Source organism: Bos javanicus, chromosome 18 (assembly GCF_032452875.1).
Source record: "Bos javanicus breed banteng chromosome 18, ARS-OSU_banteng_1.0, whole genome shotgun sequence".
Classification (NCBI taxonomy): Eukaryota; Metazoa; Chordata; class Mammalia; order Artiodactyla; family Bovidae; genus Bos; species Bos javanicus.
The window spans coordinates 7,612,179-7,625,019 of NC_083885.1; the positions used below are offsets into that span (position 1 = coordinate 7,612,179).

Consider the following 12,841-nt stretch of genomic DNA (forward strand, 5'->3'; position numbering starts at 1 on the left):
CCAGATGGCGAGCCCCGGAGCCACAGGCACAGAAATGGCACAGTGCTTGGCACCAGATTTTCAGGGGAAAACTCATGGAGTGACCACAGTTTGCCCAGAAGACCCCAGGTCAACCCATGGTCCCAGCACTGCACCTGGCTACCCTGCCCTCCCACCTCCAAGATAGTAATGAAGAGCAAATACCCTTAAGGAGGACACCCTGAATGTTAACGTTCAGAACGGACCTGAAGGAGGGTTTTATAAGGAGGGGTATTTGAACTCAAGGAGAGAAGGAATGTTCTAAGGACAGTGCTGAGGGTGGAGTGGGCGCCTTTGGTGGCATGAACCCCTTGGTACTGGAGGTACCCCAAGTTTGGCCCAATGATCACCCTGAGTGAGCTTTAGACCATGGGCACAGGTGGGGACTGATGACCTCTAAAGAGTTCTTTCAGTCTCAGGACTGTCTGATTTTGAATTACCTACAGGCATACCAGACTCACTGAGTGTGGTTCTAGAATGTTGATGAAGGTCTGTATGTTTGGGTGGCTTTGGCCAAAACTGGGGAAGGATGCTGGGCTCCCCTGGGGGCATGAGGCATCTGGCTCCGTGGCTTTGGATTAGGCAATGTCGCCTCCCTGTCCTGCACCGAGCAAGCTTACAACATGCATCTTGAATATTAAACAGGGACACCTACAACAACCTCAGGTCCTCTGCCTTAGGACACTCTTCACCTTCCCCCTAGCTGCTTTATAAGGTCCATAAAACATTAATGTTATCGGACATGGAGGAAAAACCCAGGATGTCTAGTAAAGCCTGCATCCCTCATTATTTTCAGGTGGAAGACTGGAAACTAACAGGAACTCACAAGAATAAAATCCAGACTCCAAACTGTGACCTTGGTCTGCCTCCGCTTCCCTCTCCAGACTCATCTCCTGTCTCTCTCATCTCTGCTCACTGTGCAGGGGCTGCCTCGGCCTTCTGAGAGTTCTTGGAACACTCCGTGATCGGGATTTGCAATTATCCCAATTATTTGCTGCTTGCTTGAACTCTCCTCCTCTTCCAGTTCCTTAAGGAAACTCACAGGTCTGCCTCATGCAGTGCTTGGTCTCCAAGCACATCGGGATGAACAGTTGGTAAATCAGCTCCCAGAAAGAGAGCAAGGATGGTAGATGTGTGGTAGGGAGGCACCGGCTGGTCATCAGACCTGCTTTCCCTTCCCTCTTCTTCCTGGGGTTACTGTTGAAACATGGTTCTCAGTCTCCCTGGCAACTGGCTATGCCCAAGTAACCAGGTGCCGGCCGATGGGACATGAGTAGAAACCAGATACACACTTCTGGGCCTGGTAAAGAAAATCTCCCACCACACAGCCCTCCCGGCCCTCTCAGCTTAACAAGCTCAGCAATCTTGGAACACATTTGTTGAATCACAAAATGGCAGGTGTTTGGGTTCCTGACTCAGCCCTTGGGGGACAGCCATGGGTTGATCGGTAATATCTACTCTGAGATCACACACGCAAGAAGTAAATTTCTTTCACAGCTGAGCCATTATGTATGTTGGGGGTTCATTTGTTACAGCAGCAAATACTTAACTTATACAAACATCAAGCTGATTTATCTCTTCTCAATTGATACTACTCCCCCAAATTCATCTCAAAAGATCTGGGTATCACAGTGATACGCCGGGATTGGACTGAACTGTGAGAAGATGGCTTAACATCATGGCTCCTGACATGGGGGTTATCTTGGGACCTACGTGCTGTCACAAAAGTATGCACCCAGGCTTGAGCCGTTGGATTTCCTGACTTCTGTACGACTCTGTGCGTAGACTCTTTGTGACGCACCTCAGCCACTGTTGTCCCAGTGCAGCTGACCCCAGAGTACACTGCTGCACAGAGGGAGATGTGGCCCTATGCCTTCTGAGTCCTGGTTTTCCAGTGGCCTGTTTCCTAGCTTGACTTCCTAACTTCATGGCCCCAGTCACTGGTTTTAACAGGAGGTTTTTGCCAAATGCAATTTGGAATCTGCAGGGGGACGTGGGGCTTCTTTGCAGGGTCCTTGGAACCACGGGGTTTGGGTTTGGGATTTTCAGCAGATGTCCCATTCCTAAACCCCCTGGTACAACTCCAGGACCTTGGATCTCACAACTGGGAAGGATGTTAAGAGAGAGGCAGGGAACCAAATCTTCCACTTGGCATAGAATCACCTCCTGAGGATGCATCACAGCCTCTGTTGCACACTCTCAGTAAAGGGGGCACACCCCTATCAGGACGCCCCCCCTGCTGTGGCCCCTCTGATACTCCTATTCCCTCTGCTTCACCATCCACACGACAGTCCTTCCAGAAAGTCACTTGGGCACTCATGACTCTCCAGGAGCTTCCTCTTCCAGACCCCAGAAACTTTCACGCTGTTGTTTCCAACCTGAGCTCTGTACACAGGCACCAAGGACCCCCGAGGAGGGCAGAGGGGCCCAAGCATGCTCAGCTCCGACCCTCTGACCCTTCAACCCACCCTTCCATTTCAGTCCAGCGTGCCGAGTGCTGTTGCTTCGGTTGTGTCCGACTCTTTGCAATCCCATGGACTATAGTCTGCCAGGCTCCTCTGTCCATGGGACTTTTCAGGCAAGAATTCTGAAGTGGGTTGCCATTCCCTTCTCCATTCAATCCAGCAGACTTGCAAATTCATTTCCTTGATATAAAAACACGGTGAGCAGACCACACTCCCCTTCCTTTTCCTCTCACCTCGAGTAGGAGATCTCTATCGCAAGGGCCCGCTGGACGTGCAAGCCAGACAGCAAACAGGATATTGCATTACAGATGCTGCCGCTCAGATATCTGATCCTGGCCTGGGTGGCAGGGCAGCGCTGGGAAGATGGCTGGCGTCTCCCCCCATGTCAGAGCCCCTCAGGCTCACGCCAGCCCTCATCGCTGCCTCCACTCAACCTGAGCCCGTGCCAGGAGCTGCAGGCTGGGCTGACGTGGCAGGAGGATAAGGAACTTTGGGGGCTAGAGGACTTGGCCTCCAGCTTCAACACTGCCGCTAACGAGTGGGGAGACCTGGGGCAAGTCACCTAGTCTCTGGAGCCTCATTTGGCTTCTCGTAAAACGGGAAAGCCAGTGGTGTGTCCTGAGATGAGAGCAGAGGCTTCAATGTGAGGGTCCACCCAGCACCAGCTCAGTGCCTGGCACGTGGGTCTCTGTCATCACGGTCAGCACATCGGCCGGGGAGGGCAGACACAGCTTTCATGCTGTTCCCAGTGGTCCGTGAGCTCCTCTCCTGGCCCACAGGAGACTCGGAGCAAAATCCTGCATCGGGAGTGTCCAAAGTCCACCCGGAGCACTTGGCAACTGTGACCCTGCTGCCCGTTCCCTTTAACAGGAGCTGTGGGGTGCAGCCCCCCACTGCCAACATTCGGAGCCAAGTCGGCTGAGATGGGGCATGTGGGCACCAGGCACACACACAGTGACAGCCACCCTGGGCCCCCCACCAGAAGCCCGTTCCATTGTCAGATCCAGGCTTTTAGCTAGACCTCATGGCTGGAAGTAACGGGAAGAACAGTGAAAATCATTCTTTACCCCAGTCCTAAGTACTCATTACGGGCCAGGAATGGACCAAGTACTGCACACAGGTAATCTCACTCCTTCTCGTCCCAGCATCCAGCCAGCAGGCCATGGTCTCCCGTGAGGGGTTCAGGTGAGGCCGGCCTGGATGGAGCACATAGCTTTGTTTGGGTCCTGGATAGAGGCTTCTGCGGAGTGAGTCATCCGAGCTCTTCCCACATCTGCTAGTTCATTCAGCGAACATCTGCAGAGGGCAGGCAGCTTCCCGGGCCAGGTGCAGGCGTGTTTTCTTTAGGAAACTATCAGGATGGGGAGGGACCACAGCGGGGGTGCCACGGCCGCGTGTCTGGCCCGGATCCTGGGCTCAGCCCAGCTGAGATCGTGCGTAAGAACTGCAAGGGACGCCAGCAGCTTACAAGGTTCTGTGGCCAAAATACGTATCGGCCTTGCTAGACTCTGAACGAAGTTCTTTCACAAGAGACCTCTCAGACTGTAAATTTCTTAACATGCCTGGAAAATCCACAGACGAGGGGACAGACCTCATTTATCAGCAGGGTCCCTCATTCACGATGCTTCTCTGGAAAGCTGCAGCAAGTTTTCCGGGAAATGCTTCTCTACAACACTGTGGTTCTAAAACTTCTGGGACATGTGTGTTAAGTCACTTTCAGTCATGTCTGACTCTTTGTGATCTCATGGACTTATAAGCCGCCAGGCTCCTCTATCCATGGGATTCTCCAGGCAAGAATAATGGAGAGGGTTGCCATGCCCTCGTCCAGGGGATCTTCCCGATTTCTGGTGCACTGTCAATGTGGAGAAGCCTTTTGGTTGGCATGCGGCAGGGGTTCCTGATCTTGCTTTCATATTAGAATCACCAAAGAAATTTTGAAACCCAAGGCATGCTCCCCCAGCGCTCCCCTCACTCATTAAGCCCAAAGCTCCTGGAGATGCTGCCGAGCTGCTGGGTTTTGGAAAAGCTCCCGGGCTGAGAACCAGTGGTCCGGGGGAGTGTGGTCCCAGACAAGTCATGGTTCGGTGGTGCCTCCTGGTCCCTGGAGAAGGAGCACTTAGTCCACATACGGTGGAGCAGCGGGTGTGTGCCCCTCCCAGGGTGCAGGACCAGTGACAGCCGTGCTGGAAGTCACACTCACTTGCTTCTGACAAATCTGTAAAGAATGAGGTTGTAACCACCCTTTGCTTTCCCAAAAGAGATACTGATCTATGGGAGTGGATGTCCTCCCCAGGATCCCAGCTTTTGCCCCAAAGATAATGCAAGAGGGGGAAATGCTCCCCACCCAAGGGTCTGTATATACAGAGCTGCACGTCCCTCCTCCTCCTCATGGCTGAGCCTTGTCAGCTCCATGAGGCTGGGACGCCCAGAAAAGCAAAGATTTCACCATCAGGCAGAGGGTGGGATTAGTGTGTATAATACTTGGGCATTACCAGAGGCTGGGTTTAACATGAGGAAATAAAATCTCTTTATGATAAAAAAAAAAATAAAGTGGGATATAACCTAGAGTGTAAAAGCATCTCTAATTTTGGCAGGAAAATATCGGATGTCCAATTAAACTCTGAATTTCAGATAAACATAAAACAATTTTCCAATAGTCACATACAGATATGAGAATTGGACCATAAAGAAGGCTGAGCACCAAAGAACTGATGCTTTTGAATTGTGGTGCTGGAGAAGACTCTTGAGAGACCCTTTGTACTGCTAGGAGACCAAGCCAGTCAATCCTAAAGGAAATCAATTCTGAATATTCATTGGAAGGATTGATGATGAAGCTGAAGCTCCAATACTTTGGCCACCCCATGTGAAGAGCTGACTCGTGGAAAAGACCCTGATGCTGGGAAAGATTGAAGACAAAAGGATAAGAGGGTGGCAGAGGATGAGATGGTTGGAAGGCATCACTGACTCTGTGGACATGAGCTTGAGCAAACTCCAGGAGATAGAGGACAGAGGAGCCTGGCGTGCTGTAGTCCATGGGGTTGCAAAGAGTTGGACACGACTGAGCAACTGAAAAAATTTTTAGTATAAGTGTATCCCAAGTGCTGCATAGGATGGGATATACTTATGCTTTTAAAAATGTTTCCTTGTTGGAAATTCAAATTTAACTAAGCAGCCTGTATTTTCACGTGCTAAACCTAGGCATATCCCCCCACGTGTCTGAACTCCAGCAAGGCTCACCTGATGGCCTCCGCGATCCGGGTGCTCTCCTTCCTCCGGTCGCTGGACAACCTGCCAATCAGGTAGGAGTAATCCAGGCCACTGCAGAACACGCTGCCCACAGCGCTGAGGAGCAGCAGTTTGCTGTCATCTGTGGCTGCATTGCAGAGTGCACGCCGCACTTCCTTCATGATCTGAGGGCAGAGATGGATTTGTGGGAATGGTGAGTGGTCCCTCTAAAAGCAGAGCACCTCCAGGCCTGTGCAGAGCCCTGGGCGTAGAGGAGAGTGAATCTGCTCTTCCCGTGCAGGGAGCCTCCCCTGCATACATGCCACACCCAGACCAAAGAAAGAAACCCAAACCCAACTCCCTGTACCATCTCCAAAGCAGCACAGAGCGCCAAGGAGGTGCCAGTGGGGTCAGTGGCTGCAGGCTCGGAAGCCGGGTGTGAAGCTGTCTAAGCCTGCTAAATCTCAGCACGTCCTCCGCCAGCATTGCTTATTTGGCCCTTTCCAAGGTGTGGGAAAATATTCTTGCGCACAGCTCAGGCAAGGTATGTCAGCTGTCGCCAGAAGTCCCAGTTTAACTATGCTCCTGCTTATCCTTTTTGTTTTCATAGCAGCAGTCATTGATATATGTTGGGCTTCTCTTGTGGCTCAACTGGCAAAGAATCCGCCTGCAATGTGGGAGACCTGGGTTTGATCCCTGGGTTGGGAAGATCCCCTGGAAAAGGGAAAGGTTACCCACTCCAGTATTCTGGCCTGGACTGTATAGTCCATGGGGTCGCAAAGAGTCAGACACGACTGAGCGACTTTCAAATTCAGATTTCAAAAAAACACATATCAATGCTGCTGAGGATACAAAGTGCTAATACCATAGCATATACCAAAAACCCACACTCATTTATATAAACATTGCTACCTAGGATCAGGTTGCATCTTTTGGTCCCAAGATGCAATCCTGTCCGTCACAGTTCTCTTCTCCAGTTTAATATGTGTTGAATTGAGCAGTTCCATATATCCAGTAATAACAATGCTATCTTGTTTATCCTTAATTCCACTAAGATGCTCACACGGCTCAGAGGTCAAGTGGGAAGTGGGCTTTGGCACCAGACTGACCTGTAACATTTTCCAGGTGCCAAGGAAAATAACCATTAAACACAAATTCTATATCCAGCTAAAGCATCATTCAGAGGCAAGGGTAAAGATCAGGCGTTTTCAAGGAGGGAAGGATGGGGAGAAGGGATGGTTAGGGAGTTTGGGATGGACATGCACGCACTGCTGTATTTAAAATGGATAACTAACAAGGACCTACTGTATACCACAGGGGACTCTGCTCAATGTTATGTGGGAGCCTGGATGGGAGGGGAGTCTGGGGGATAATGGACGCGTGTATATGTATGGCTGAGTCCCTTCACCGTTCACCTGAAACTATCCCAACATTGTTAATCGGCTATGCTCCAATATAAACTAAAAAGGTTAAAAAAAAAAAAAAGATTAAGAATTTTCAGTAAAAGAATGCTTACTACCCTTAGGCCCTCACTGGAAGAACTAAAAAAGGATGCACTTCAAGAAAAAGAAAACTATATTCACAAAGAAAAACTGACTTGCAAGGAAAAGCAGCCAGCAAAGAAAGGAGAAAATGTGTCAGTAAATCAGTGTAAGAATTGACTATGAAATCATCATCAAACTGATAGAGGCTGACTGAAGGCTGGAGTTTGCACGGGTGAGAGGCCAGAGTTGGGGCATGTGAGGCTGTGTCTGGAGACGGTGCAGAGGCCACTGTCACATTCAGTTCAGTTCAGTTGTGTTGCTCAGTCATGTCCGATTCTCTGCAACCCCATGAACTGCAGCACGCCAGGCCTCCCTGTCCATCACCAACTCCTGGAGTTCACCCAGACTCACATCCATTGAGTCAGTGAGGCCATCCAGCCATCTCATCCTCTGTCGTCCCCTTCTCCTCCTGCCCCCAATCCCTCCCAGCATCAGAGTCTTTTACAGTGAGTCAACTCTTTGCATCAGGTGGCCAAAGTACTGGAGTTTCAGCTTTAGCATCATTCCTTCCAAAGAAATCCCAGCGCTGATCTCCTTCAGAATGGACTGGTTGGATCTCCTTGCAGTCCAAGGGACTCTCAAGAGTCTTCTCCAACACCACAGTTCAAAAGCATCAATTCTTCGGCGCTCAGCTTTCTTCACAGTCCAACTCTCACATCCACACATGACCACTGGAAAAACCATAGCCTTGACTAGATGGACCTTTTTGGCAAAGTAATGTCTCTGCTTTTGAATATGCTATCTAGATTGGTCATAACTTTTCTTCCAAGGAGTAAGCGTCTTTTAATTTCATGGCTGCAGTCACCATCTGCAGTGATTTGGGAGCCCAGAAAAATAAAGTCTGACACTTTCCACTGTTTCCCCATCTATTTCCCATGAAGGGATGGGACCAGATGCCATGATCTTCGTTTTCTGAATGTTGAGCTTTAAGCCAACTTTTTCACTCTCCTCTTTCACTTTCATCAAGAGGCTTTTGAGTTCCTCTTCACTTTCTGCCATAAGGGTGATGTCATCTGCATATCTGAGGTTATTGATATTTCTCCCAGCAATCTTGATTCCAGCTTGTGTTTCTTCCAGCCCTGCATTTCTCATGATGTACTCTGCATATAAGTTAAATAAGCAGGGTGACAATATACAGCCTTGACGTACTCCTTTTCCTATTTGGAACCAGTCTGTTGTTTCATGTCCAGTTTTAACTGTTGCTTCCTGACCTGCATACAGGTTTCTCAAGAGGCAGGTCAGGTGATCTGGTATTCCCATCTCTTTGAGAATTTTCCACAGTTTATTGTGATCCACACAGTCAAAGGCTTTGGCATTCAATAAAGCAGAAACAGATGTTTTTCTGGAACTCTCTTGCTTTCTCGATGATCCAGCGGATGTTGGCAATCTGATTTCTGGTTCCTCTGCCTTTTCTAAAACCAGCTTGAACATCTGGAAGTTCATGGTTCACGTATTGCTGAAACTGTCACATTAGGCATCACTATGTGTATGTACATAATGGGCTTCCCCGATAGCTCAGATAGTAAAGAATCTGCCTGCAATATAAGAGACCTGGGTTCAATCCCTGGGTCGGGAAGATCTCCTGGAGAAGGGAATGGCTACCCACTCTAGGATTCTTGCCTGGAGAATTCCATGGAAAAAGTAGCCTGGCGGGGTCACAAAGAGTCAGATATCACTGACCAACTAACACTTTAACTTTTTCCCTTTCATGTGGACACAGCTTAAGGAAAACATCTCAAAAGTACATGAGTTACAAAGAATGGATGGCGGAGGGTATAAAATTTAAAAAAGCTCACTCAATCCAACAGAACTTAGGGAAGCAGGAAAAGTGAGTGCAGAAAGTGCATGAAAAGAAAAAACAAGGCATGTACTTGCCTGAGTGGAGCTGAGAGTCCAATAGAAGAGACAGTAAAGGAACAGGTTTTTGAATGATTGTTATTAAATATTCAAAAGGCAGAATCGTAGAGTACAGTGGGGACACTTTACGAGACCACTGTTTTATAGATTGTACTTTAAGTGACCATGCCCTTTTATTAAGCATAGAGGTGCCAGGATTGCATCCATGAATTTCCACATAATATTTTACCTGAAACAAAACTTCAGTGATGGAGGGTATGCTATCCCAGTCTTGCAGATGAAGCAAGGAAGACTCAGAAAAACAAAGTCAGGGGTTCAAGGTCACCAGCAAGAGGCAGAACCGGGATACAAATCTCACCTCCCTTCTCTGCCCACTACTGCACACTGTAGGATGACTTAAACAAATGGGTGAGTCTTTGTGGGGGAAAAAAAACACATGCCAAGACATCAGTCTGAATCACAACCCTTGGGGCTTGAGCTCCATGAGAAGGACGCGAGAAGTGCTTTCCATTCTAACGGGGATAAGCCATAGATATTCATTTAAAACATCAGAAAAGCTAACAGGTCACTATCGTGTGGGTCCTTTAATCCATCTGCCTCCAGAAATAGGCAGGCTCTCACCTATACATGAGCTCTGCTTCTCCGAGAGGCAAAGAAAGGAAAACCCAGCCCTGGGGACGTGAGTTGTAATTCTTCACGTGACTCCCCACCTGAGGGCCTGCGCGCTGGTCAACTAGTGGAATAAAGTCGAACAAAACGGCCACCTCCTCTATGAGTTAGATGGAAAGCAGGTTCGTGTTTTGTTCATGCGACGAAAGAACAAACTCAGTTTTTAATTTTTAAAGTGTATATATCCTGGGGACTTCCCTGGTGGTCTAGTCGTTAAGACTCTGCACTTTCAATGCAGGGGGTGTGGGTTTGATCCCAGGGAAACTAAGCTCCCACCTGTCTTTCTGCTGCTGCTAAGTCACCTCAGTCGTGTCCAACTCTGTGTGACCCCATAGACAGCAGCCACCAGGCTCCCCCGTCCCTGGGATTCTCCAGGCAAGACCACTGGAGTGGGTTGCCATTTCCTTCTCCAATGCATGAAAGTAAAAAGCGAAAGTGAAGTCGCTCAGTCGTGTCCAACGTAGCGGCCCCATGGACTGCAGCCTACCAGGCTCCTCCGTCCATGGGATTTTCCAGGCAAGAGTACTCGAGTGGGGTGCCATTGCCTTCTCCAGAGGTGTGGCCAAAAAAATAAATAAAAATGAAAATGTGTGTATCTAGTTAGTGTACTTTTCTTTGGCCTTTCTCGTGTTGATAATCCAACTTGGATGGAAGGCTGAGGTTCCCGCTTCTTGAAGGACCCCCACCAGTCATATAATGTAACTGAACCGTCGTTCTAAAATTCTTACACACTCCTCTGTCTTCTAAAACAGAGCATGCTGCACACGCGTCACTGCCTCTCCACGTCACATGCTAGTCCCCTCAGAGGCTCCCGGGCGCACCTCTGCTAACAAACAGTGCCGGACCACCGTGTGTGTGGAAACCCTGGGTCCCTTCTTGAAGCCCACTGCCCTGCTCTGCACTTGGTGGCCACCGCCTGCTCCTGCGTGAGTGTCTGCTGGAAAAAACACACCCCTCCTCTGCAGCTTCTACCTTCTGAGCTGCCAGGGGCTGGAACCAGATAACCAAATCCATTAAAAATGGTATTAAATGGGAGCAGACCAGGGTCCCTCTCTCTCCTTCATCTCTACTTGCTGAATCCAGTCACCCAGGGCCCATATGCACTGAGACCACCCTCGTGAAGGCCTTCTCAAATATTCCCCACGAAATGCCACCTCCTCCTTCTCCTGACACCCCAAGTGCTTTAATCCCCTCCCGTGACACTTCTACCAGCTCCCTGGCAGAATGTGTGTGTCCTTACTTTATCCTGCCCTCTCCCTAGCTTAAATCCCTGGGGCAGGCAGCCTCCAGGTAGCTGGTATTCACACCTGCGTGAAGTCCCTAGTGACTCACTTCTAAGAGAATATGGTGAAGTCATGGGATGTTCCTTTCAAGAGGTGATTAAGATACAGGATGACTAAACTTGTCTCAGCTTTTCCTGGCCACAATCCAAGGCTTTCAGTATCTTAGTTCCCCAACCAGGGATTGAACCTGGGCCCTGGTAGTGAAAGCACCAAGTCCCTAAGCCAGGAAATCCCCTGAGTCGTCCTCTTTCACTCTCTCTCTCTTCCTTAGAGCTCTCAGTCTGGGGGAAGCAAGCTGCCACACCATGAGCAGCCCTATGGAGATGCTATGCCATAGTCCACGGTGGGAAGCCAATGGCAAGAAACGGATGCCTGTGGCCAGCAGGGACCTAGGACCTTCCAACAGTCACTAGAAGAAGCGTGGAAGTGCAGCTTCCCCAAGCGAGTCTTCAGGTAAGGCTGGAGGAGCCACTGATGTGTCTGAAGTAAGTGTGTGTGTGTGTGTGTGTATGAGGAGTGACTTGATCATATTTGCATTTCCAGCAGATCACTCTGCCTTCTGAGGAACAGACAAGAGGGCAGGAAACACGGAAGTGGGCAGACCTGTTGGTAGGTTATGATTGATACAATCGTGCAGACAAAACAGCCAGCAGTGTGGCCTCTGATGGAAATAGAAAGAAACGTGACTGGCTTGAGGATGGCGTGGACATGGCAGATACACCCCAGAGGGTGTGAAGATGCCTCCAGCGGGTCTGGGGGCCCCCGTGGAAGGTGGTGGTCTGTGGACTGAGGCTGGGGGCTACAAAGAAAACCCCAGAAACACAGTGAGGGCCTGAGGTCCTCTCCTAAAGAGAAAGTGGATGAGTTTTTAATCCCCAAGACTTTGTACTGTCTATTTTGCCGATTCTTTCCTGCAGGGGCATTTCCATTATTTTCCTGGCTCTTTGCTGTATTCCAGACAAGGAGAAATATGACAACACGCATGCTAGCTTCAGAATCCGGTTAACACACCCAGTAACGTATGGATTTCCGCCCATGGGGCCAATCCCGCCAACGCCACGTACACAGCCAGGAAAAGAGTCCAGCTGTGACCCTGAGAGCGGCCTCTTTCCAGTCCCTCCCTGAAGAAGCAGGGCTGGGGCTGCCGGCGGCCACTGTCACACCTCTGTTTCATCTTAACAACAATAGGAACATTCACTGAATGCTTCCTAGGTGTCAGGGACTCTGAGAGCCTCTTTTGCAGACATTATCTCTAATCCCACAGGGAATACACTGTATGATTCCTATAAATGAGAACACTCAGAGAGGCAAAGTAATCCCAAGGTAGCAGAAAAGGAAAAGTGTTGGAGGCGGGATCTGATCCCAGTTCTGCCGGGAGGGGCAGGGCTCCTCTGCTAACTCTGTGCGTGCTAAGTCGCTCAGCTGTGTCTGACTCACTGTGACCCCACGGACCATAGCTCACCAGGCTCCTCTTAACCATGGGATTCTCCAGGTAAGAATGCTGGAGGGGATTGCTATGTCCTCCTCCAGGGCATCTTCCCAACCCAGGAATCGAACACGTGGATCTTCCGTTTCCTACACTGGCAGGTGGGTTCCTCAGCACTAGCGCTGCCTGGGGAGCGGTATTCCGTCACCATCACCATGTCACATACTTCCACGGCTGCTCTACCCAGTTAGCCAATTCATCCACGGCATCAATCCACTCTGGTTGCTGGGAGAGCTGAAAACACCAGATCAATAATTGTTCTTCCATCTTCCCCCTGTTCTGTTACTGACAGAC

The 12,841-nt window shown here is 49.6% G+C and overlaps 1 protein-coding gene across 2 annotated transcripts in view; it reads right to left on the reverse strand.

The window, feature by feature from the left end:
* CDYL2 (chromodomain Y like 2) overlaps positions 1 to 12,841 on the reverse strand; it is a 170,091-nt gene that overhangs the window by 11,434 nt on the left and 145,816 nt on the right. For both annotated transcript variants that reach the window (XM_061386825.1, XM_061386826.1), the window contains one exon: positions 5,721 to 5,893. In XM_061386825.1, coding sequence (XP_061242809.1) covers positions 5,721 to 5,893 — 173 coding nt within the window. The remainder of the gene's footprint in view (positions 1 to 5,720; positions 5,894 to 12,841) is intronic.